Genomic DNA, 26,870 nt, shown 5'->3' on the forward strand with positions numbered 1-26,870 from the left:
CATGGGTCCCAGATGTCATCATTTTGAATAAGTAGCTGGTGTCCTGCAAGGGTTAAACAGCGTTGGTCAAAAAATATTACACTGGAAACCCGCACAGGGGGGTGAATTGCATATGACCCACTTGCCATTTCTTTTGACCAACAAGGATTTGGGCAGAAATAGGGCAGTAAAGTGGGCATAGGTCCCAGATGTCATCATTTTGAATAAGTAGCTGGTGTCCTGCAAGGGTTAAACAGCGTTGGTCAAAACATATTACACTTGAAACCCACACAGGGAGGTTACCTACATATGACCCACTTGCAATTTCTTTTGACCAACAATGATTTGGGCAGAAAATGGGCACAAAAATGGGCATGGGTCCCAGAATCATCATTTTGAATAAGTAGCTGGTGTTCTGCAAGGGTTAAACAGCGTTGGTCAACAAATGTTACACTTGGAATCCACACAGGGGGGTCAGATACATATGACCCACTTGCCATTTCTTTTGACCAACAAGGATTTGGGCAGTAATAGGGCAGTAAAGTGGGCATGGGTCCCAGAATCATGATTTTGAATAAGTAGCTGGTGTCCTGCAAGGGTTAAACAGCGTTGGTCAAAAAATGTTACACTTGGAATCCACACAGGGGGGTCAGATACATATGACCCACTTGCCATTTCTTTTGACAAACAAGGATTTGGGCAGAAATAGGGCAGTAAAGTGGGCATGGGTCACAGATGTCATTATTTTGAATAAGTAGCTGGTGTCCTGCAAGGGTTAAACAGTGTTGGTCAAAAAATGTTACACTGGAAACCCGCACAGAAGGGTCACTTATATATGACCCACTTGCCATTTCTTTTGACCAACAAGGATTTGGGCAGAAATAGGGCAGTAAAGTGGGCATGGGTCCCAGATGTCATCATTTTGAATAAGTAGCTGGTGTCCTGCAAGGGTTAAACAGCGTTGGTCAAAACATATTACACTTGAAACCCACACAGGGAGGTTGCCTACATATGACCCACTTGCAATTTCTTTTGACCAACAATGATTTGGGCAGAAAATGGGCACAAAAAAGGGCATGGGTCCCAGAATCATCATTTTGAATAAGTAGCTGGTGTTCTGCAAGGGTTAAACAGCGTTGGTCAACAAATATTACACTGAAAACCCGCACTAGGGGGTCACTTACATATCACCCACTTGCCATTTCTTTTGACCAACAAGGATTTGGGCAGAAATAGGGCACTAAAGTGGGCATGGGTCCCAGAATAATCATTTTGAATAAGTAGCTGGTGTCCTGCAAGGGTTAAACAGCGTTGGTCAAAAAATGTTACACTGGAAACCCACACAGGGGGGTTGCCTACATATGACCCACTTGCCATTTCTTTTGACCAACAATGATTTGGGCAGAAAATGGGCACAAAAAAGGGCATGGGTCCCAGAATCATCATTTTGAATAAGTAGCTGGTGTTCTGCAAGGGTTAAACAGCGTTGGTCAACAAATATTACACTGAAAACCCACACTAGGGGGTCACTTACATATCACTCACTTGCCATTTCTTTTGACCAACAAGGATTTGGGCAGAAATAGGGCACTAAAATTGGCATGGGTCCCAGAATCATCATTTTGAATAAGTAGCTGGTGTCCTGCAAGGGTTAAACAGCGTTGGTCAAAAAATGTTACACTGGAAACCCACACAGGGGGGTTGCCTACATATGACCCACTTGCCATTTCTTTTGACCAACAATGATTTGGGCAGAAAATGGGCACAAAAAAGGGCATGGGTCCCAGAATCATCATTTTGAATAAGTAGCTGGTGTTCTGCAAGGGTTAAACAGCGTTGGTCAACAAATATTACACTGAAAACCCGCACTAGGGGGTCACATACATATCACCCACTTGCCATTTCTTTTGACCAACAAGGATTTGGGCAGAAATAGGGCAGTAAAGTGGGCATAGGTCCCAGATGTCATCATTTTGAATAAGTAGCTGGTGTCCTGCAAGGGTTAAACAGCGTTGGTCAAAACATATTACACTTGAAACCCACACAGGGAGGTTGCCTACATATGACCCACTTACAATTTCTTTTGACCAACAATGATTTGGGCAGAAAATGGGCACAAAAAAGGGCATGGGTCCCAGATATCATTTTGAATAAGTAGCTGGTGTCCTGCAAGGGTTAAATAGTGTTGGTCAAAAAATGTTACACTTGGTATACAGACAGGGGGGTCAGATACATATGACCCACTTGCCATTTCTTTTGACCAACAAGGATTTGGGCAGAAATAGGGCAGTAAAGTGGGCATGGGTCCCAGAATCATGATTTTGAATAAGTAGCTGGTGTCCTGCAAGGGTTAAACAGCGTTGGTCAAAAAATATTACACTGGAAACCCGCACAGGGGGGTGAATTGCATATGACCCACTTGCCATTTCTTTTGACCAACAAGGATTTGGGCAGAAATAGGGCAGTAAAGTGGGCATAGGTCCCAGATGTCATCATTTTGAATAAGTAGCTGGTGTCCTGCAAGGGTTAAACAGCGTTGGTCAAAACATATTACACTTGAAACCCACACAGGGAGGTTACCTACATATGACCCACTTGCAATTTCTTTTGACCAACAATGATTTGGGCAGAAAATGGGCACAAAAATGGGCATGGGTCCCAGAATCATCATTTTGAATAAGTAGCTGGTGTCCTGCAAGGGTTAAACAGCGTTGGTCAAAACATATTACACTTGAAACCCACACAGGGAGGTTGCCTACATATGACCCACTTGCAATTTCTTTTGACCAACAATGATTTGGGCAGAAAATGGGCACAAAAAAGGGCATGGGTCCCAGAATCATCATTTTGAATAAGTAGCTGGTGTTCTGCAAGGGTTAAACAGCGTTGGTCAACAAATATTACACTGAAAACCCGCACTAGGGGGTCACTTACATATCACCCACTTGCCATTTCTTTTGACCAACAAGGATTTGGGCAGAAATAGGGCAGTAAAGTGGGCATGGGTCCCAGATGTCATCATTTTGAATAAGTAGCTGGTGTCCTGCAAGGGTTAAACAGCGTTGGTCAAAACATATTACACTTGAAACCCACACAGGGAGGTTGCCTACATATGACCCACTTGCAATTTCTTTTGACCAACAATGATTTGGGCAGAAAATGGGCATAAAAATGGGCATGGGTCCCAGAATCATCATTTTGAATAAGTAGCTGGTGTTCTGCAAGGGTTAAACAGCGTTGGTCAACAAATGTTACACTTGGAATCCACACAGGGGGGTCAGATACATATGACCCACTTGCCATTTCTTTTGACCAACAAGGATTTGGGCAGTAATAGGGCAGTAAAGTGGGCATGGGTCCCAGAATCATGATTTTGAATAAGTAGCTGGTGTCCTGCAAGGGTTAAACAGCGTTGGTCAAAAAATGTTACACTTGGAATCCACACAGGGGGGTCAGATACATATGACCCACTTGCCATTTCTTTTGACCAACAAGGATTTGGGCAGAAATAGGGCAGTAAAGTGGGCATGGGTCCCAGAATCATGATTTTGAATAAGTAGCTGGTGTCCCGCAAGGGTTAAACAGCATTGGTCAAAAAATATTACACTGGAAACCCGCACAGGGGGGTGAATTGCATATGACCCACTTGCCATTTCTTTTGACCAACAAGGATTTGGGCAGAAATAGGGCAGTAAAGTGGGCATAGGTCCCAGATGTCATCATTTTGAATAAGTAGCTGGTGTCCTGCAAGGGTTAAACAGCGTTGGTCAAAACATATTACACTTGAAACCCACACAGGGAGGTTACCTACATATGACCCACTTGCAATTTCTTTTGACCAACAATGATTTGGGCAGAAAATGGGCACAAAAATGGGCATGGGTCCCAGAATCATCATTTTGAATAAGTAGCTGGTGTTCTGCAAGGGTTAAACAGCGTTGGTCAACAAATGTTACACTTGGAATCCACACAGGGGGGTCAGATACATATGACCCACTTGCCATTTCTTTTGACCAACAAGGATTTGGGCAGTAATAGGGCAGTAAAGTGGGCATGGGTCCCAGAATCATGATTTTGAATAAGTAGCTGGTGTCCTGCAAGGGTTAAACAGCGTTGGTCAAAAAATATTACACTGGAAACCCGCACAGGGGGGTCAATTACATATGACCCACTTGCCATTTCTTTTGACCAACAAGGATTTGGGCAGAAATAGGGCAGTAAAGTGGGCATAGGTCCCAGATGTCATCATTTTGAATAAGTAGCTGGTGTCCTGCAAGGGTTAAACAGCGTTGGTCAAAACATATTACACTTGAAACCCACACAGGGAGGTTGCCTACATATGACCCACTTGCAATTTCTTTTGACCAACAATGATTTGGGCAGAAAATGGGCACAAAAAAGGGCATGGGTCCCAGATGTCATCATTTTGAATAAGTAGCTGGTGTTCTGCAAGGGTTAAACAGCGTTGGTCAACAAATATTACACTGAAAACCCGCACTAGGGGGTCACTTACATATCACCCACTTGCCATTTCTTTTGACCAACAAGGATTTGGGCAGAAATAGGGCAGTAAAGTGGGCATGGGTCCCAGATGTCATCATTTTGAATAAGTAGCTGGTGTCCTGCAAGGGTTAAACAGCGTTGGTCAAAACATATTACACTTGAAACCCACACAGGGAGGTTGCCTACATATGACCCACTTGCAATTTCTTTTGACCAACAATGATTTGGGCAGAAAATGGGCATAAAAATGGGCATGGGTCCCAGAATCATCATTTTGAATAAGTAGCTGGTGTTCTGCAAGGGTTAAACAGCGTTGGTCAACAAATGTTACACTTGGAATCCACACAGGGGGGTCAGATACATATGACCCACTTGCCATTTCTTTTGACCAACAAGGATTTGGGCAGTAATAGGGCAGTAAAGTGGGCATGGGTCCCAGAATCATGATTTTGAATAAGTAGCTGGTGTCCTGCAAGGGTTAAACAGCGTTGGTCAAAAAATGTTACACTTGGAATCCACACAGGGGGGTCAGATACATATTACCCACTTGCCATTTCTTTTGACCGACAAGGATTTGGGCAGAAATAGGGGGGTAAAGTGGGCATGGGTCCCAGAATCATGATTTTGAATAAGTAGCTGGTGTCCTGCAAGGGTTAAACAGCGTTGGTCAAAAAATATTACACTGGAAACCCGCAAAGGGGGGTCAATTACATATGACCCACTTGCCATTTCTTTTGACCAACAAGGATTTGGGCAGAAATAGGGCAGGAAAGTGGGCATAGGTCCCAGATGTCATCATTTTGAATAAGTAGCTGGTGTCCTTCAAGGGTTAAACAGCGTTGGTCAACAAATATTACACTGAAACCCCGCACTAGGGGGTCACTTACATGTCACTCACTTGCCATTTCTTTTGACCGACAAGGATTTGGGCAGAAATAGGGCAGTACACCAGCTACTTATTCAAAATGATGACATCTGGGACCTATGCCCACTTTACTGCCCTATTTCTGCCCAAATCCTTGTTGGTCAAAAGAAATGGCAAGTGGGTCATATGTATCTGACCCCCCTGTGTGGATTCCAAATGTAACATTTGTTGACCAACGCTGTTTAACCCTTGCAGGACACCAGCTACTTATTCAAAATGATGACATCTGGGACCTATGCCCACTTTACTGCCCTATTTCTGCCCAAATCCTTGTTGGTCAAAAGAAATGGCAAGTGGGTCATATGTAATTGACCCCCATGTGCGGGTTTCCAGTGTAATATTTTTTGACCAACGCTGTTTAACCCTTGCAGGACACCAGCTACTTATTCAAAATCATGATTCTGGGACCCATGCCCACTTTAGTGCCCTATTTCTGCCCAAATCCTTGTTGGTCAAAAGAAATGGCAAGTGGGTCATATGCATCTGACCCCCCTGTGTGGATTCCAAGTGTTAACATTTGTTGACCAACGCTGTTTAACCCTTGCAGAACACCAGCTACTTATTCAAAATGATGATTCTGGGACCCATGCCCATTGTTGTGCCCATTTTCTGCCCAAATCAGTTGGTCAAAACAAATGGCAAGTGGGTCATATGTAAGTGACCCCCCTGTGCGGGTTTCCAGTGTAATATTTTTTGACCAACGCTGTTTAACCCTTGCAGAACACCAGCTACTTATTCAAAATGATGATTCTGGGACCCATGCCCTTTTTTGTGCCCATTTTCTGCCCAAATCATTGTTGGTCAAAACAAATGGAAGTGGGTCATATGTAAGTGACCCCCCTGTGCGGGTTTCCAGTGTAATATTTTTTGACCAACGCTGTTTAACCCTTGCAGGACACCAGCTACTTATTCAAAATGATGATTCTGGGACCCATGCCCACTTTACTGCCCTATTACTGCCCAAATCCTTGTTGGTCAAAAGAAATGGCAAGTGGGTCATATGTATCTGACCCCCCTGTGTGGATTCCAAGTGTAACATTTATTGACCAACGCTGTTTAACCCTTGCAGAACACCAGCTACTTATTCAAAATGATGATTCTGGGACCCATGCCTATTTTTGTGCCCATTTTCTGCCCAAATCATTGTTGGTCAAAAGAAATTGCAAGTGGGTCATATGTAAGTGACCCCCCTGTGCGGGTTTCCAGTGTAATATTTTTTGACCAACGCTGTTTAACCCTTGCAGAACACCAGCTACTTATTCAAAATGATGATTCTGGGACCCATGCCCACTTTACTGCCCTATTACTGCCCAAATCCTTGTTGGTCAAAAGAAATGGCAAGTGGGTCATATGTATCTGACCCCCCTGTGTGGATTCCAAGTGTAACATTTATTGACCAACGCTGTTTAACCCTTGCAGAACACCAGCTACTTATTCAAAATGATGATTCTGGGACCCATGCCCATTTTTGTGCCCATTTTCTGCCCAAATCATTGTTGGTCAAAAGAAATTGCAAGTGGGTCATATGTAAGTGACCCCCTGTGCGGGTTTCCAGTGTAATATTTTTTGACCAACGCTGTTTAACCCTTGCAGGACACCAGCTACTTATTCAAAATGATGATTCTGGGACCCATGCCCACTTTACTGCCCTATTACTGCCCAAATCCTTGTTGGTCAAAAGAAATGGCAAGTGGGTCATATGTATCTGACCCCCCTGTGTGGATTCCAAGTGTAACATTTATTGACCAACGCTGTTTAACCCTTGCAGAACACCAGCTACTTATTCAAAATGATGATTCTGGGACCCATGCCCATTTTTGTGCCCATTTTCTGCCCAAATCATTGTTGGTCAAAAGAAATTGCAAGTGGGTCATATGTAGGCAACCTCCCTGTGTGGGTTTCAAGTGTAATATGTTTTGACCAACGCTGTTTAACCCTTGCAGGACACCAGCTACTTATTCAAAATGATGACATCTGGGACCTATGCCCACTTTACTGCCCTATTTCTGCCCAAATCCTTGTTGGTCAAAAGAAATGGCAAGTGGGTCATATGTAATTGACCCCCCTGTGCGGGTTTCCAGTGTAATATTTTTTGACCAACGCTGTTTAACCCTTGCAGGTCACCAGCTACTTATTCAAAATCATGATTCTGGGACCCATGCCCACTTTACTGCCCTATTTCTGCCCAAATCCTTGTTGGTCAAAATAAATGGCAAGTGGGTTATATGTATCTGACCCCCCTGTGTGGATTCCAAGTGTAACATTTTTTGACCAACGCTATTTAACCCTTGCAGGACACCAGCTACTTATTCAAAATGATATCTGGGACCCATGCCCATTTTTGTCCCCATTTTCTGCCCAAATCATTGTTGGTCAAAAGAAATGGCAAGTGGGTCATATGTAGGCAACCCCCCTGTGTGGGTTTCCAGTGTAATATTTTTTGACCAACGCTGTTTAACCCTTGCAGGACACCAGCTACTTATTCAAAATGATGATTCTGGGACCCATGCCCACTTTAGTGCCCTATTTCTGCCCAAATCCTTGTTGGTCAAAAGAAATGGCAAGTGGGTGATATGTAAGTGACCCCCTAGTGCGGGTTTTCAGTGAAATTTTTGTTGACAAACGCTGTTTAACCCTTGCAGAACACCAGCTACTTATTCAAAATGATGATTCTGGGACCCATGCCCTTTTTTGTGCCCATTTTCTGCCCAAATCATTGTTGGTCAAAACAAATGGCAAGTGGGTCATATGTAAGTGACCCCCCTGTGTGGGTTTCAAGTGTAATATGTTTTGACCAACGCTGTTTAACCCTTGCAGGACACCAGCTACTTATTCAAAATGATGACATCTGGGACCTATGCCCACTTTACTGCCCTATTTCTGCCCAAATCCTTGTTGGTAAAAAGAAATGGCAAGTGGGTCATATGTAATTGACCCCCCTGTGCGGGTTTCCAGTGTAATATTTGTTGACCAACGCTGTTTAACCCTTGCAGAACACCAGCTACTTATTCAAAATGATATCTGGGACCCATGCCCATTTTTGTGCCCATTTTCTGCCCAAATCATTGTTGGTCAAAAGAAATTGCAAGTGGGTCATATGTAGGCAACCCCCCTATGTGGGTTTCAAGTGTAATATGTTTTGACCAACAATGTTTAACCCTTGCAGGACACCAGCTACTTATTCAAAATAATGACATCTGTGACCCATGCCCACTTTACTGCCCTATTTCTGCCCAAATCCTTGTTGGTCAAAAGAAATGGCAAGTGCGTCATATGTAATTGACGCCCCTGTGCGGGTTTCCAGTGTAATATTTTTTGACCAACGCTGTTTAACCCTTGCAGGACACCAGCTACTTATTCAAAATCATGATTCTGGGACCCATGCCCACTTTACTGCCCTATTTCTGCCCAAATCCTTGTTGGTCAAAAGAAATGGCAAGTGGGTCATATGTATCTGACCCCCCTGTGTGGATTCCAAGTGTAACATTTTTTGACCAACGCTATTTAACCCTTGCAGGACACCAGCTACTTATTCAAAATGATATCTGGGACCCATGCCCATTTTTGTGCCCTATTTCTGCCCAAATCCTTGTTGGTCAAAAGAAATGGCAAGTGGGTGATATGTAAGTGACCCCATAGTGCGGGTTTTCAGTGTAATATTTGTTGACCAATGCTGTTTAACCCTTGCAGAACACCAGCTACTTATTCAAAATGATGATTCTGGGACCCATGCCCTTTTTTGTGCCCATTTTCTGCCCAAATCATTGTTGGTCAAAAGAAATTGCAAGTGGGTCATATGTAGGCAACCCCACTGTGTGGGTTTCAAGTGTAATATGTTTTGACCAACACTGTTTAACCCTTGCAGGACACCAGCTACTTATTCAAAATAATGACATCTGTGACCCATGCCCACTTTACTGCCCTATTACTGCCCAAATCCTTTTTGGTCAAAAGAAATGGCAAGTGGGTCATATGTAAGTGACCCCCCTGTGCGGGTTTCCAGTGTAATATTTTTTGACCAACGCTTTTTAACCCTTGCAGGACACCAGCTACTTATTCAAAATGATGATTCTGGGACCCATGCCCACTTTACTGCCCTATTTCTGCCCAAATCCTTGTTGGTCAAAAGAAATGGCAAGTGGGTCATATGTAAGTCACCCCCCTGTGCGGGTTTCCAGTGTAATATATTTTGACCAACGCTGTTTATCCCTTGCAGAACACCAGCTACTTATTCAAAATCATGATTCTGGGACCCATGCCCACTTTAGTGCCCTATTTCTGCCCAAATCCTTGTTGGTCAAAAGAAATGGCAAGTGGGTCATATGCATCTGACCCCCCTGTGTGGATTCCAAGTGTAACATTTGTTGACCAACGCTGTTTAACCCTTGCAGAACACCAGCTACTTATTCAAAATGATGATTCTGGGACCCATGCCCATTGTTGTGCCCATTTTCTGCCCAAATCATTGTTGGTCAAAAGAAATTGTAAGTGGGTCATATGTAGGCAACCTCCCTGTGTGGGTTTCAAGTGTAATATGTTTTGACCAACGCTGTTTAACCCTTGCAGGACACCAGCTACTTATTCAAAATGATGACATCTGGGACCTATGCCCACTTTACTGCCCTATTTCTGCCCAAATCCTTGTTGCTCAAAAGAAATGGCAAGTGGGTCATATGTATGTGACCCCCCTGTGCGGGTTTCCAGTGTAATATTTTTTGACCAACGCTGTTTAACCCTTGCAGGACACCAGCTACTTATTCAAAATCATGATTCTGGGACCCATGCCCACTTTACTGCCCTATTTCTGCCCAAATCCTTGTTGGTCAAAAGAAATGGCAAGTGGGTCATATGCATCTGACCCCCCTGTGTGGATTCCAAGTGTAACATTTGTTGACCAACGCTGTTTAACCCTTGCAGAACACCAGCTACTTATTCAAAATGATGATTCTGTGACCCATGCCCATTTTTTTGCCCATTTTCTGCCCAAATCATTGTTGGTCAAAAGAAATTGCAAGTGGGTCATATGTAGGCAACCCCCCTGTGTGGGTTTCAAGTGTAATATGTTTTGACCAACACTGTTTAACCCTTGCAGGACACCAGCTACTTATTCAAAATAATGACATCTGTGACCCATGCCCACTTTACTGCCCTATTTCTGCCCAAATCCTTGTTGGTCAAAAGAAATGGCAAGTGGGTCATATGTAAGTGACCCCCCTGTGCGGGTTTCCAGTGTAATATTTTTTGACCAACGCTTTTTAACCCTTGCAGGACACCAGCTACTTATTCAAAATGATATCTGGGACCCATGCCTATTTTTGTGCCCATTTTCTGCCCAAATCATTGTTGGTCAAAAGAAATTGCAAGTGGGTCATATGTAGGCAACCCCCCTGTGTTGATTTCTGCAGTGAAATTTGTGGTCCATGATTTATTAACCCTTGTAAAAGTGATTGTTCTGAATAAGAAGCTAAGCTCGAATAAGAAGCTGGAGCTCGAATAAGAAGCTGGCCGAATAAGAAGCCAACTTCAGCCTCGTCATTACATCCATGTTTCTATAATTACCACAATTTTAGAAAATCTCTTTCATCTGTTATAATTGTAACATCATCTTCCATTAAAGATATCAGTCCATGTAATATGGTTATCCGCTTCCAGTACCAAAAGTTTCACTATATATCTATATCTCCACAATTGATTGTTGCACATACCGTATATACTCGAGTATAAGTCGACCCGAATATAAGCCGAGGCACCTAATTTTGCCACAAAAAACTGGGAAAACTTATTGACCCGAGTATAAGCCTAGGGTGGGAAATGCAGCAGCTACTGGTACATTTCCCTGTATAATAATACCAGGAAACAACAGTCGTCTCCCCCTCCATAATAGCAGAACACCACAGGCTGCTCCCCCTGCCTAATAGCAGGACACCACAGGCTGCTCCCCCTGTCTAATAGCAGGACACCACAGATAGCTCCCCCTGCATAATAGCAGGACACCACAGGTGGCTCCCCCTGCATAATAGCAGGACACCACAGGCTGCTCCCCCTGTCTAATAGCAGGACACCACAGATAGCTCCCCCTGCATAATAGCAGGACACCACAGGTGGCTCCCCCTGCATAATAGCAGGACACCACAGTCTGCTCCTCCTGCCCAATAGCAGGACACCACAGGCTGCTCCCCTGCACACCCCTGGGACACCACAGGCTGCTCCCCTGCTCACCCCTGGGACACCACAGGCTGATCCCCCTGCTCACCCCTGGGACACCACAGGGTGATCCCCCTGCTCACCCCTGGGACACCACAAGCTGATCCCCCTGCAAGGGACAAAACACATGGAGGGGAGAGGAAGCAGCCATCGCTTACCTCCTCAAGCGTCCGACTCCAGGGGGCTTGGGGTGCGCCGCTGAATGGCTCCACGGGAGGGGTACGCAGCCGCTGCTGCCACTGCCCTGCCGTCCACTTCGCTGCCCGGCTCCACTTTGAATAAAGGCGCGGCTACGGCAACATAGCCGCCGGCCTCCTTCACTGAGGACATGTATAGTGCAGGAGGCCGGCGGCCATGTTGCCGTAGCCGCGCCTCTCCTCAAAGTGGAGCCGTGCAGCGAATTGGATGGCCGGACTTAGGACAGAAGCTACTGACTCGAGTATAAGCCGAGTGGGGACTTTTTCAGCTAAAAGAAACGCTGAAAAACTCGGCTTATACTCGAGTATATACGGTAATTGCCTTCCAACTAGAACTAGAAATGTTATTATATTTTGGTTTGAGAATCCGCTACAAGGCTTTGCAGGTGAGACCCTCTCCCATCATTAAAACTGCTTTGACTACAGTGACTAGATCCTAAGAACAGATATACAGTAACATTAAGCAGACTCCTGGCTACATTTCCTTTCTGACCTCCTTGCTGACCTTGCTGAAGGGCAGTGGCATTCCACTGTAGTGCCAGTGTGTGTTCCTGTCCAGCAGGTTATACTGTCTTGGAATAATTTCAACTAAAACCTCAAACTGCTGTTGCTCATTTTGATTACACTCTGGGTTATTCATTATTTAAAAAATGTATTCTAGAATGGAATGCATAGCCATTGGGGAAGTCACTTGTTCCTGACCTTATATATGGGAACAGAACTCTGGTGACTTCTATTGGGGATTCAGTTAAAATGCCGGCGATCAAGTTCCTGCTGGTCGGGATCCCCACAGCAGAATCACACCGCTGGGGGGACGGGGGGGTATCCGGATAGACAAGTAGATAGACAGCCATTAAGTCGACACCATTAGTTCAACAACTCATTAGGTCGACACTGCCATTAGGTCGACAGTCAAAAGGTCGACATGGTTTTTTTCACTGTTTTTTGAGCCGATATGTGCTGACAGGCGGTATTTCATGCCCTACTATCCACTAGGGCGTGGTGGGAGAATAAAATAGTGTGCCGAGCGCAGCGAGGCACCGTGCCCGAAGCATCACGAGCGAAGCGAGGGGCTGCGGTTCACTTCAAACTGTGTCCATGTCGACTGTGTCGACATTTAGGCCAAAAAACAGTGAAAAAAACCACGTCGACCATTTGACTGTCGACCTAAGGGCATGTTGACCTATTGAGTTGTCGAACTAATGGTGTCGACCTAATGGCTGTCTATCAAATGGTCCCACATCCATTATACATTCAGTTGATTTTCAGTGGTTGATCCAATGCATGTAGATCTGATATGGATCAACCTAATGACAGTATCTCCTACGGCACACAGTCTGGAATGGTCATTGTTGCTGACTTGCTGTGCTCGCGAGCACTGAATATACCACACTGTGTTTAGTCTATATATATAGAATATTTTCTTACATGGTTCTTGTCTTTAGTACACTGTGTCTGTCCCATCTTGGTAAATTTTCCCCCTGAAAATCGACACTATCATAATGTCTGTGTAGGGGTTTGATATGGAATCCCTGCATTCAAAAATCCAATGCGGTAATCCCGACCGCTGAAATCCTGACAAGGGGGCACGTGGTTTCCCCCCCTCCCCCTTGTGGGCTCGCTGCACTCACCACGCAGTGGGACCGGTACATCGCTACGCTCAGCACACTAATTTATTCTCCCTCTATGGGTGTCGTGGACACCCATAGAGGGAGAAAGTGTCGGGATTCCGACTGACGTGATTATAACTGCATACCCTGTGTAGACAACCAAAATGTCAACAATCAATTGTCCAAAAATCGCACATGTAAATTTTTAGTGCGGAAGAGCTGACATTGACAGTGGTGGTGGTGGGGGGCAGCGGAAGGGCAGGGCGCATTTAGTAGCGTAAAAAACGGACAGGGTGCGGTACCCTGCAAAAGAAGCCTAGCGGGAACACTAGTCATTTTGAAATCAAACCTGGCATGAAGGTGGCAACACACAGTCCTTAAAAAGGAAAGCAAACACAAATAAATCACGCCTGTTCTATTTTCTGTATTTTGACTGCCAATTTATGTTTTGCAGGCAAAATAGAGACCTCCGAAGTCAACATGTCTGCCCTTAACTGGAAACCATTTATATATGGAGGTCTGGCCTCCATTACAGCAGAATGTGGTAAGTTGAATGTTGGCACAACATAGTTAATGTGGTTTAGTAAACACTGTACTTTTTACCAGTATGGCTAATCAGCGAGTACTCATGGCTGCCAAGTTATGTCCTGAAATACTCACGTGAGTGGAGAGGATGGATGCTAGCTCTGGTTTATTATAGCTGAGGATAAAGAGCTCAGTGGAATAGACTTCTTTTATTGATGTAGTGTCCTGGCTTAACATTTCAAGTGGGTGCAAACCTAAAGGCTAATACAAATTTTTTTTCATGGTTTTGCTGTCCATAATAATAACAGGGGTGAAATGTAATAGGGTGAGAGATTCAGAAAGTGAGAGATTTGGTAAGAAATCTCCAGGTGTTTTTTAAAGCGGCAATCATTTACTCTGCACAGCCAGTTTGATTTTGAAGTGTAAATGATTACACTTCAAAATCAAACTGGTTTTTCAGTGTAAATGATTGCCGGTTTAAAAAAAACTGGAGATTTCTTACCAAATCTCTCACTTTCTGAATCTCTCATCCTATTACATTTCACCCCAGGTGTTGAATAGATTTGAAGGCACCAGCCTTTTTATCCCCCAACACTCCTCCTCCCTTATTAAGCCCCCTTTCCCTAAGCACAATCACAAACTCAAGGTCATAAAGTCAGGAAGGTTAACAACAGCAAGACTGGTTGAGAGCTACTATTGTGAAAACAAATGTAGTAATATAATCTGCCAAACATGGGAACAACTTGCTAAGTAGGGATGGGCAGTAATGTAGATGCCACAATAACTATTTATATTCTATGTTTATAAATATCTGTACTGGTAGAAAATACATAAAAGCCACACAATATTGTGCAGCTAATACACACTGATCACCATACACAAGGACCTTATTCTAGTCACTTTATGTATGCGTGCACGCACCACATCTTTCGATGGTCAGCAACCGTCAAAAGACGTGGGAGTGTCACCCCCGGCCAGTGAATGGGGGGCAGGCGGCATGCCATTTGCAGGGCGGGTTCTGATGGACTCGTAAGTCAACCAGAATAATATTGCACCTGATACAAGCATAATGAAACGCATGGAGTTAATTTCTCTGTGTGGGGGCACCTTGAGCACAAGGCATTAGTGGCCAATAATGCACTGACTGGGTTAACAGTTCTCTACTCCTGTCTGGAAATGGCTGCCAGTTCCATGAGTAGAGGTTATTACTTAACTAGATCTTATCATCAGAAGACATACACATATATCAATAAAGAGTCTCTCAAAATGAGATTAATGCAATACGGTATTTAAAAACGTAGTTGATGCATTATATGGAAAGGGTTTCATTGAATTGAATGCATTTGTGCACATTGGTGGGCATCTGAGTAGAGATTATTGTTGTGGAGCTGCCTGCTGGTCCCAGCTGCAGGAGTGGAGAGAGCCAGGAATTTTTTTTCTCTCAATACTTTGATGGAGAATTGATTTAGTAGGATTTCCATGTGTGTGTGTGTGTGTTTGTTTTTTTGTGATTTGTTATATTTCCATCCATCCCATCGCTTATCTGCAGGGGATGACATTGCGTGTACCAATCATCGCTGGGCTGTATGCACTGCGTGGCTTTTGAATGGAAAGTGGCTCAAATGACAAAATTTAGCTGCTTTCAGCTCAGAATTGCCCAGTGTGTATGGCCTTTGCTTATTAATATAAACCTGTATTTATTGGATTGCTTTGAGTGAGCATAATTGTATAATGTAGATGAATCCCAGTTAACCTATTAGGATTGCTGTGTATTTTTTTTTTCTTGCACAAGATTATTGGAGTGTTTTGAATAACTATAAGGTCTGCTCAAAAATGAACTACATATTGGGCCTTATTCAGATCTGAGCTCAGTACAAATTTGTTTGGAAAATGGGCAAAAACCATGCTGGACTGCAGGTGGGGTAGATGTAACATGTATAGAGTTACATTTGTGTGAGTTATTTTGTTTCTGTGCAGGGTAAATACTGGCTGCATTATTTTTACACTGCAATTTAGATTTCAGTTTCAAAACACTCCACCCAAATTTAACTCTCTCTAACAAATATGTTTGTTTATGGAGGCAAAATAGTATATGCCTATATGCAGTTATGTTTTGTATAGCAGAAATCTGTTCTTTGTGCAGCATATAATGATATTCTAAGGAGATGAGAGAGTGCGCAGGGTGATATTCAATTGATCTCTTTTATTGCGCTCATTATGGACTAATGGGCGTGTTGCAAAAAGTTCCATTTGATTGCTCAAATACATGACCTTTTGTGCATTTCACCCCGCCACCCCCAGGAGGTAGCAAGCTGAAGTGATGTTAGCACACCCATCGGCAGAAACAATTGAATAGCGGCCAGCAATTGAATGCTGCCCTTTTTATTTATTTGGCTACTAAAAGCACATTGATGTCATGTTCTGCAAGAAATCTAAACGTTGTTAGCTGTATTATAAAGCCAATTTTGTGGGCATAAAACAAGATGGACAAAATGTGTTCCCTTCTGTGTAACGCTACTTGCGCAGACTCACAAATGAGCAGTAATTTGCATTAGGAACTTTTGACTGTTATACTAGAAGGCTGGAATGTAACTGGCTTGGCAGCCATACCACACTCCAGCATCATCCTGCTGACACTTGGCACGAGTAATTTACCTGGCTGGGACTTTAAAGTCTGATGTCAGCTGCATGATGTGTGATTGTATGATGTGTCATTTCACAATGAAACCCTGCTTGTCAGTTATTTATCAATCAGTGTAAATACACAGTGTGATCTACTGTATGCCAAACTGGACATGCTCTGACTGATCAGGCTGAGCAACCGGATTGCTTCCAGTATAACTGGATTACTAGTGTGCGTGAACGATGGCTTACCACATGTAAGTGTCCCATACGGATCATATTATTATTAGGCATGCAGATTAGTCTTCAACCATGGTATCAGGATGTATGACAGACAATATCAGCTCGCTACCACTGGGGGAGTAGTCACTCATTAGGTCGACTCAAGCAAAAAGATGACATGGAAAAGGTCGACATGAATATATATTTTTTGTTAGGTGGTTGTTTTGCATTGCACCCTTCAAAAATGACAAATGTGGGACACTAGCTGGGATTCACGTGCTGAGGTATTGACAAACAAAATAAAAAGTGAACACTCATGCCGATCTTTTGCTGTCGACCTAGAGACATTGCTTGTGAGCTATGCCACACTTTGCAACCATATGTTTTACTGCCCATATCACAGCCTGTGCCTGCAGCATGGTGACCAGTCACTGGTCATAGTATGTCCACACATAAAAGGAAGTGAATGAACAGGTGGGTTTCCCCAGGTGAATACTGCATGTGCCTCCTGAAAGGACGGTGTTTTACATAATTATATATTATTTACATGGATTTCAATCTGTAAATCCAGGTCATGCCAGTTTGTGGTCAGTAATGGGAGTTTCTCTTGGAGCTGTACCACATTTACCCAATTAATTTGTACTTTCATCTCTGAAGGTTCTGTTTGATAGTTCAGTAGAAGTAATGGATAAATGGTTGTGGAACTAGGTTAAAAGGTTTTAGAGTTTTGCCATGTCATAATTTCACTATATCGTACTGTACATCGGCTTCTGTACTCGCTTTACCATTTGTTCTAACATGCATACTATATTTTGTTTTGATTTGTCAAAGAGTAGTTGGACCCTAGTGTTCATTCTAGCACCCGCCAGCTTTCAAAACCCATGCAGTTCCTGTTCCCTGCCTGGGGTGTCGCTGTCTGCTGTGGTGTTTCTAGACCCTGCAGTTAATCCAGTGGAGTAGGCACCAATTTAATATACAGGATAGTCTGCTCCTTAAACAGTAAGCTTTCATCCCTTGAGTAGTAGAAAACTTCTACAGAACTGGTGTTGTCTGATTCTGCTGTGGTGTTGGTAAGGTTGCTATCATCGACAGCGGTCCAAATTAAGGTATTGGGGGGGGTACTGTTTGCCCCCATACAGTACCAGATTTTCAGAGCAACCAACTAGTTGGATGGTTGGAGGAAAGTTGGTCTGCTGTGTGGCCAGTATTAGTCCAGCACCGATGTGTGTAATGCCTTGTGTCTGACAATGCTGTGTGTAGAGCCATTTGTTAAGTACCATTTTCTGGCCATTTCTAAATAAATGCATAATGTAAAAAGTTATTGCAAACATAAACAAGCCCTGTTTTCTGGTTAATGAATGTCATGTGTTGAAATGTTTTTGGAAGACTTTAGGAATCCTATGCGTTGTATAAAGCCAAACCACAGTTCTGTTCTTTTACTACAATATATGGTACTTGTTTGTTTTCACGGCGGCAGTTAAGTACTTAGCGTAGCGTCCATTTCAGAATAGGCCTCGTGTTCCCGCGGCAGTGTAGTGTGTTCCGCGCGACCAGTGTAGTGAGCGTAGGTAGTACGTAGTCAGTGTCCCTGTCGGCGTAGTGTGTGTACCCCCGACTACTGTAGACAGAAACGGCGTCTTTTTCTAGCGTAGTCGGAAACAGCTTCTAGTTCACCGTTACTGTCTCAGGTGCATGATATGGGAGGTGTGAATGTGTTCCTGAAACACCCCCACTATCTACGCTAGCCTGAAGCATGGCGAGCGCACGCGTTACAACCTTTTCATACCCCACTATCCACGTCAGCGTGGAGTTGATTTTATACCGAGCCCGAATCGTGGTGAGCGGATGTGGGAAACTTCACATGTATTCCGTGTCCCCTCGCAGGGCTCGCCACACTATATAAAATTAACTCCACTCCGACGTGGATAGTGGGGGTATGAAAAGGTCAGTAGGAAGCATAACTCGTCCCCTCGCACGGCTCGCTACGCTTGCCACACTTCGGCCTGGCGTGGATCGTAGAATAAACAAGGTTGACAGCTGTTACGTCGCAAGTGTCATTGTCGACAGGTTTACTAGTGTTTTTTTCACACTTTTTATTTTTTTATTTTTTTTGGTCTGTAGTTTTTTTGATAATGCTGCACCCCTTTATCCGACTAAAATTTAGATGCTGTAAGGGTCTAAATTTAGATGCACACTTGTTAGCGGAGCATCTAAATTTAGACGCTAAAGCATCCAAACGAGCAGTTGTACTACTTAGACGCTATAGCATCTAAGTAGTAGACGCAAAATTCAGATGCCCCCTTTTGTTAGCAGTTTGCCAGGGTGTCTATTTCTCTGTGGAACTACAAGTGCCACAATGACCTGTCAGCTCTGAGGCTGCCACTGAGTCACTACACAGATAACGTAGTTCAAACTGTCGCTGTGAAACTACACAAGTAAGGCAGCTACGCTGATAACATAGCAACCTGTGAGCACTGAGCTGCCGCGAAATCACTACAGTGACAGGTCATTGTGGCACTTATATATTAATAAATTCATAATTTTGCAGTATGAAATGCAATGCAAGTATTCTTTGTTGGCAATCTGTCCCTTTAGTCCAGCTTCAGTGATGGTTATTGGTATGGAAAACCAAATTGCGTAGTTACTAAGACTCATTATCCCAATTCATTCTATCATGTCTGTGTTACTTTATGACCTTGCAATTATGCCAGTAGTAGTCCCTTGTCCAAACTATTGCTGTTGTAATTAGTGACAAGAGCCATGCGGTCCAATTCAGCCCTGTACACAGGGCTGGGAATTTGCAGCCCTGCTTATTATCGAGAGACCGCAAATGGTACGGGTCCCCTTGCGAACGGACCATGCACTGGCTGCTCCCAAGGGGATTGACAGGCGTTGCGCGTTTGGGAACGGAATGCACCGGAAAACGCAGGTTTCCCCTGGCCGTTGGGAGGGAGGGCCACTGTCATCAGCAGCAACTGCCTTCTCCCCATTGAGTAAGTCTAGACTTGCGCTGCGAGCAAATCATTTGATAGTGAATGATCTTCCCCCTGTGTGCACAGCTGCGAACGCATTCGCAGCTGCGCTCAGGGAAGGGGGTGGTGTTTTCCTGCCCACTGTGCTCTGAATACTTGCAGCCCAGCGAGCAGTTCTGAATTGGGCCCATGGTTGCTGAGAGAATAAGCATTTACACAGACAGCATTTAGGTAGATTTACATTTAGTCTGTAAATGATTCCTAAGTGTAATTTTTTTTCTCTCCTTCCTTTCCCCTCCAAAAGGCACTTTTCCCATAGACTTGACTAAAACACGCCTCCAAGTGCAGGGACAAACTAATGATGCTAAGTACAAAGAAATCCGATACCGAGGAATGCTTCATGCACTTGTTAGAATATGCAGAGAAGAGGGTTTGACAGCACTGTATTCTGGGTAAGTTGTATGGCCTGTTTTTTTGCAATGCACTGACAGTTGCAATACCTTTTTTAACTTTTTTTGTATTGATATGCAATTACAAATTTGTACATTCTAAATTTTTAAACATGTCTGAATCAGAAGAGAAAGTTATTTATTAAGACAAACTCATTCTGTATGTAAGAAGGCAGATAATATCACATTGAAACAAGAGCTCAAAGGGCAATTCCAAAGCCTCTCTGATGACTAAATCACCTACCATGTGACTTATTGCCATGGTAATTCATGACACTAGAAAACCTTGAGTAGAATCGAATAGCCATTTGAAGAGACAAACCCAAGGGAGAAAATGATTTACCAAGAGTTTCTTACAGACAGCCACATTCCCCTAATTTCTCTTTATGTTTAATACTTTAGTTGCAAGTGTTTGTAGTTGTCTCCTTTTTGTTACAAATTATTAAGTAATGATATCCTCTCCAAGTGATGGGAATGCAGCTCTCACGTTGCAGTAAACTGGACCCTTTAACCCTGGTGCAATTTGGACCAACCCAGGTAGCTAGCTGGGTTGGACTTAAAGGTCACTTGACATCTCTTGGCTTAGTTCAAACACCAACTAGGCACCCACTAGTGCCCATTAACACTACGATATCACGCCTCATGTGGGCTTTGTTAACGAAACCCTGAAGAACTGGTAACATGTGGCCTGACCTGATGAGTTATTATTTTAAGATAATGGTAGGATTTGGGGTGGAATGGACCCATGTTGTCAACAAAGCCCTGTGCAGGCTGGTGTGGGGTGCGATTATGTGAGATGTTTGGGTCTGCTGTTTGAACACATCATTGACTAGTAACTGCTTTGTTGAAGTGATAGAGGACCATTCGCAGCCCATTATGGAGTACTTGTACCACCAAAACAAGGAATATTTCAGAAGGATAATGCATTGTTCATTTGGTCCCAAGTTGCCCAGAATTGGTCCAAGGAGCAATTCTAGGGAGTTCTGCTGAATGGTGTGGCCACCACATTCGCATGACATGAACCCAATCAAGTATTTATGGTGTGGTGGTGATGTTGATTTGCACCCAAGATTGTGAACCTACAAATATCTGTAAACTTGTGGGAAGTTATCTAGATGGCATGTGTCAACATCTTTCTAGAGGTATTCTGTTCAGGTGCAGACTCACATCAAGTTGCTGCACATTGCCAGGCTAAATGATGTCCTACAAGATACTAGGCCCCTTATTCCATGAAAAGGGTGCAGTGTGCTCATTAAGGTGCACAGATAGGCGCTGCCAAGGGTGCCTTGCCAAGAGCTGCCACTTAGTAATGGGGTTGTCGGCCCCAATAAACCAAGGCAAAAAAGAGAAGAAAGTGGTGCTGGTTTGATGAAAGATCATACAAATATTTAATAACAATTAAAAAATCATGACATAGAATTGTACAGCAATAGGTTGAAATGGTGAATATGTATAATAAATCTGGACCAGAGGCTGGGGGAGTAGGACCAGTGGAAGAATCAGTCTCAGCAGGTCAGGGGTGCAGCTGATGGGTGATGTGAGTCAGGGTGCCCACTGGGCTGATAGTTACCACAAGTTGTTACAGTTGATCCAATCCCAATTGCAGGGTTGCAGAGATGTTCCCAAGTGAATGCGACAATGGAGCCACAATTGGCGAGGACCCAAAATTGTAATAGGGCTGGATATTGAAACAGCCAAAGGTTTCCCACGTCGCTAGAGGCTCCAATCTTGGGGATGGTGTGTAGCAGGTGTCCTCAAGGTTGGTGGGGTTGTACGACCAAGATGTCAGTGGTTTTAGGAGGTCATGGCCAACCTTGATTCCTGCGTTTGGCAAAAACTGGCGTGGTGACCAGCAACTGCGGAGGTGAAGGGGAAATGGTTTCCACTACAATGAGGGGAGTAGGCGACCAAAAGCGCTGAGAGGTCCAGATGGTAAAAGTCCAATGGAAATCAGCTGGTCCAGTCCAGAGAGTACTCTAACGCGTTTCACTGCTTAGAAGGATGCAGCTTTATCAAAGCTTATTCCATGACTTCAGTGTCAATTTTTTTTATTTTAATTTTTTTCTTCTGTAAAATGACTGCACAACCAAACATGTTTTGTGTGTCGGGAGGCTACTTGTATTGCTGATAGAAAAGTCTACAGAAATAGCTTGACGTGAAAAACATACAACATGAAGTTTGATGTTAATGTTTCCATTGTGCTTACATTTGTAGGATTGCACCAGCACTGCTTCGCCAGGCATCTTATGGCACTATTAAAATTGGCACTTACCAGAGCATGAAGAGGCTATTTGTTGATCGCCCAGAAGGTACGTATGATGCTTTCATTTTATTTCAAAACCCCACAAACCTGAAATAAAGACACACAATGTAACTTCTGCCAAGAGCAGTATATATCACATGCAAGCAGTGGTTTTTCTAAAGAAATATATAAGGTTCTGTCTTTGTTTGGATTGCATTTAATATTGGAGCTGTCTCTTCATAAATTGACACAATATACATAGCGGGTCTCCAAGTGTTATTCTAACCGCAGTCACTACCAGAATCTACCTTTTTCAGAAGTACAGATCCTCATACATCTAGCCACAATACGCCAGGCAGTGCGAGATGTCTGGTGTGAGTGTGCTGCCATATTATGTTAAAGTCTGTTCACGTTGGGGATCTTTATTGCTGAAGATCTTACAGCGTGACTAAGATGCACAGGGAGACGGTAATACGAGCAGCCGGGTCAGCGATGATATGGGAGAGGGCATCAGAGCTCACCGCTCATCACTGCCCCGAACACAATGGGTGGCTTTCAAGCTGAAAGCCACTCAAACAAGCTCACTGAGCAGCTTTCAGCTAAAAGTCGACCAGTGTGTATAGGGCTTTAGAGACTCAGTTGCACACAGATCTACAAGTATTCTACTGTATATGAAATCCGCACAGTATAAAAAAAATACTGTTCAAGTTCATGTAATGCTAGTGCCTGTCCAGCCTGATGGGGAAGAGACTTCCAGGCTGGATTGTTTAGGAGAACTTCAGACTACACATAACTATAACTGTAGTATAAGCAATCCCAGGTGTAACTGACCTAGACACCATTAACTGTAAAGCTCTATGGTCACTGTCTCCACCACATCTCATATGCACTCAATAACTGATTTCCATTATTTGTATTGACATGCATACACGGGGAATGTTCTAGCAATAGGTGGGAAGAACCTGCTGTTCTGTTTTCTGCAATTCTTGTTATGTTCTACAAAGGTCGTCTTTGTGTTCTACATATCCAGCAATGTCTTACTCTACTATTCAGATATGAAAGTGTTGGTTTTCTCTTCTATAGATGAAACGTTGGTCCTTAATGTATTTTGTGGTGTCTTATCTGGAGTAGTTTCTTCATGTATCGCCAATCCCACAGACGTGCTAAAGGTAAGCTTTTGTTCCTCCTCTTCTGTGTATACTAAATATAAGCTTGCTCCTTAGGACAAAGGGCCTTATTCTAGTTCACTTTCTGACAAAATCCTTCTTAGATGGACAAAACAATGTGCACTGAGCGGGGAAGATGTTACTTGTGCAGAGAGAATTAGATTTGGGTGGGGTTTTACTTCAAAAGTTAAATCAATATTGCAGTGTAAAAATAAAGCCGTCAGTATTTACAAAATAACTCCCCCAAATCGAACTCTCTGCACATTTTGCATCGGCCCCCCTGCAGTGCACATGGTTTTGTCTTTCTAAGAAGGATTTTTTCAGAAAGAGTGAACTAGAATAAGGCCCTTAGAGTAGTGAGCTCTTCCCTAACCTACCATAAGAAATTCACTCCTCAGTGCTTTAGCATCCCCAAAACATTGGTCAGCTAACCAGTTAGTCTAGGTTTACCTAATAGTTGCACCCTGCTAGCAGTATAATATGGTTTCCTTGGCTGCAAATACTGCACGCAGGCAAAATTTGCTTAAAATCTAAATTTGCGACATAGTGTGACAACAAAATTAAGAGAACTCTTAAAAATAAAATCTGCTTTTCTTTACTCAAAAGTAAGAGTTGGTCAAGATACACACTGTATTGATATCTTGGTGATTTGTCATATTGCTACAACAAATTGTGATCTTTCAGGAATCGAGATCTGGTTGTCTAGGCTGTAGGCAAATTAAACAATTTTGTATGCGGCAGTGTAATTAAAGAGGCAGAACTGTAATCTTAGTGGTGTGGAGTTTGCCACCACGCACAGCGAGGCAGGGTAGGGGGCGCTGATGCCCACACTTGTCAGTTATCAAAACTGCACGTCCATGGGCATAAATACAGGATAAGATGGAAGGCATTCTCTTCCGGGCACTAGCCCTGAAATGGGTACACTGCTCTCCTTAGGGAGCTCGGGAGGCATGTGCTGCGGTCCACCATCTACCTGTCTGGGTGTGGGTGGGTGGTTGAAGTGATCTGCAGGAGGCAGGGCCCCTCCTACAGCAGCCAACACCTGTGCAGAGAAACCTCCTTTTGAGCGCATCACTTCCCAAAGCTGTACAGGGGAAACGGGCAACTATACATGGGGCACGATTCAGACCTGATCACACGGCTACGAATTTGCACTGCAGCTGATAATCAAACTGTGCATGTGTTATGGGGGGGGGGTTGGCTTAACTAAACTCTGGTCACTGCAGACTGCGCACATAAACAACATTTCCCTGCTTCCAGCCTCCTAGTATGACATTTTACACCCTGAATAGCAATGTAAATATATAATGTAGTTATTCATGTTGGAGTGAAAGAAATATCTGATTGCAGCCAGGAGAAAAATGTGCGCTAAACCAAAATGAGTAATGTCCAAAATCAGCCGTAGGGAAAGAGACTGAACACAACCTGCTGGGTGACTAACATGATTGTATTTGCTAAGTGAAGGAAAAGCACAGACATATTTGTGTGATGACTGCCAAGGCTATAAGCTGAGTATTCTATACTTAAACCTGCCTTGACTCACGCTACCGAGGGATCTGTCTTGTATGTGATTCTCTATTGGTATAGATCCCTTCATAATCACACAGGTGTACTAGAATTGCTCACAGACCCATGCCTTCTGAATCTATGTTTGTATCCAATCTGAGTGCCAGACGATTCCAATAGCTTAATACAGGTTGAGTATCCCTTAACTGGATATCTGTTATCCAAATTATTCCGAAAACCATATGTATCATATTTTTTGTTGTTGTTGCTAAAAGTACTACTGGGGACATGATGTGTAACTGGCACTACATTGGGACATGAGGGATGCATCTATAATCCCGGCATTCAAAATCCCGACGCCGAAATCCCGACACATTCTCCCTCTGTGGGAGGGGAGTGGGGGGTGATCCACATTCCCCCCCCCCCCCCCCCGTTCCCAAAGGAGTTAGTACTCCTTTGGGAACAGCTTTGGAAAGCACCATTCTACAATATGCCCTTTCAGAAGCTCACTAGATACTTACTGGTTTTTTTTTTGCATCATAGTAAGTGCATTGAGTTCACCATGTGACTAATGTGTGGAATGGGAGTAATGAATGTTCTCTTTAGAAGTCTGGCACGGAAAATGCATGGTGTGACGTGATGTAACTTGCAGTTGTTGCTTGGGAACCGCAGGGCACTGAGTTCAGGAAGCCCCAAGCAGGAACACTATGCACAACCTTTGTGCATATGTTCATACAAACACTTGTTGCTTAACGTCTGCTGCCTATATTTCTGAAATAGCTGTAAGGAGGCTCTGCAGTCTGGCTGCAATCTGAGCACATGGTTTTACTTACTCCAAAATAAGCACTCTGACATACTGGGTAGTTTTGCTAAACCTCCAGAATGTAATTCTATTCATTTCCCCATAAAGTAAATGGGGAAATTAATGTATTTATTAATTTGACAGCGCACACATATTCCGCAGCGCTTTACAGAGAATATTTGAACATTCACATCAGTCCCTGACCCAGTGGAGCTTACAATCTATATTCCCTACCGCATGTACATGCGCACACACAGACATTCTAGGGTTAACTTAATTTATTGGGAGCCAATTAACCTACCAGTATATTTTTGGATTGTGGGAGGAAACCGGAGTCCCCGGAGGAAACTCACGCAAGTAGGGGAAGAATATTTTGTATACTACTTTTATATACCCATTAAGCCTGTGAATATCATTTGTTACGGTTCTAAAACAAAACAGAGGTTATACAAAATGTGCGATTTTATAGTTGTAATTATTTGGTCATGTCTCCTGATGCATTAATAACATGGTCTGCCAATGACTGCCTTGCTTGACAATAGTTCCTAGTTAAAAAAAAATGTTGTGTGACTAGGGTGAAAGAATCAGAAAGTGAGAGATTTGGTAAGAAATCTCCAGTTTTGTTCAATCCGCAATCATTTTCACTGCAAAACCTGATTTAGCCGTGTAAGTGATTGCCGCTTTTAAAAAACCTGGAGATTTCTTACCAAATCTCTCACTTTCTGAATCTCTCATCCTATAACATTTCACCCGTTATATCTTTTGTGCTGTTAGAATTAATGGGCTGATTCAGACCTGTTCGTACAGGTCCTAATTCGGCCTGTCTCTGATGGTGGGGTTGTGGTAGCTCATGCGCAAATGCCTTTGTTGAGATTTTTACTCGCCGTGACCTTCGCAAAATGAGTGACCGGCTTGGGGCGGTCTCTGGGGTCTGCCCAACATTTCA

At 43.5% G+C, this 26,870-nt stretch overlaps 1 protein-coding gene across 1 annotated transcript in view; it reads left to right on the forward strand.

The window, feature by feature from the left end:
• SLC25A30 (solute carrier family 25 member 30) overlaps window positions 1–26,870 on the forward strand; it is a 37,300-nt gene that overhangs the window by 2,569 nt on the left and 7,861 nt on the right. The window contains exons 2-5 of the mRNA XM_083168962.1: window positions 13,873–13,962; window positions 20,064–20,211; window positions 22,423–22,517; window positions 23,534–23,619. Coding sequence (XP_083025088.1) covers window positions 13,899–13,962; window positions 20,064–20,211; window positions 22,423–22,517; window positions 23,534–23,619 — 393 coding nt within the window. The 5' untranslated portion in view covers window positions 13,873–13,898. The remainder of the gene's footprint in view (window positions 1–13,872; window positions 13,963–20,063; window positions 20,212–22,422; window positions 22,518–23,533; window positions 23,620–26,870) is intronic.

Source organism: Crinia signifera, chromosome 2 (assembly GCF_055691185.1).
Source record: "Crinia signifera chromosome 2, ASM5569118v1, whole genome shotgun sequence".
Taxonomy (NCBI): Eukaryota; Metazoa; Chordata; class Amphibia; order Anura; family Myobatrachidae; genus Crinia; species Crinia signifera.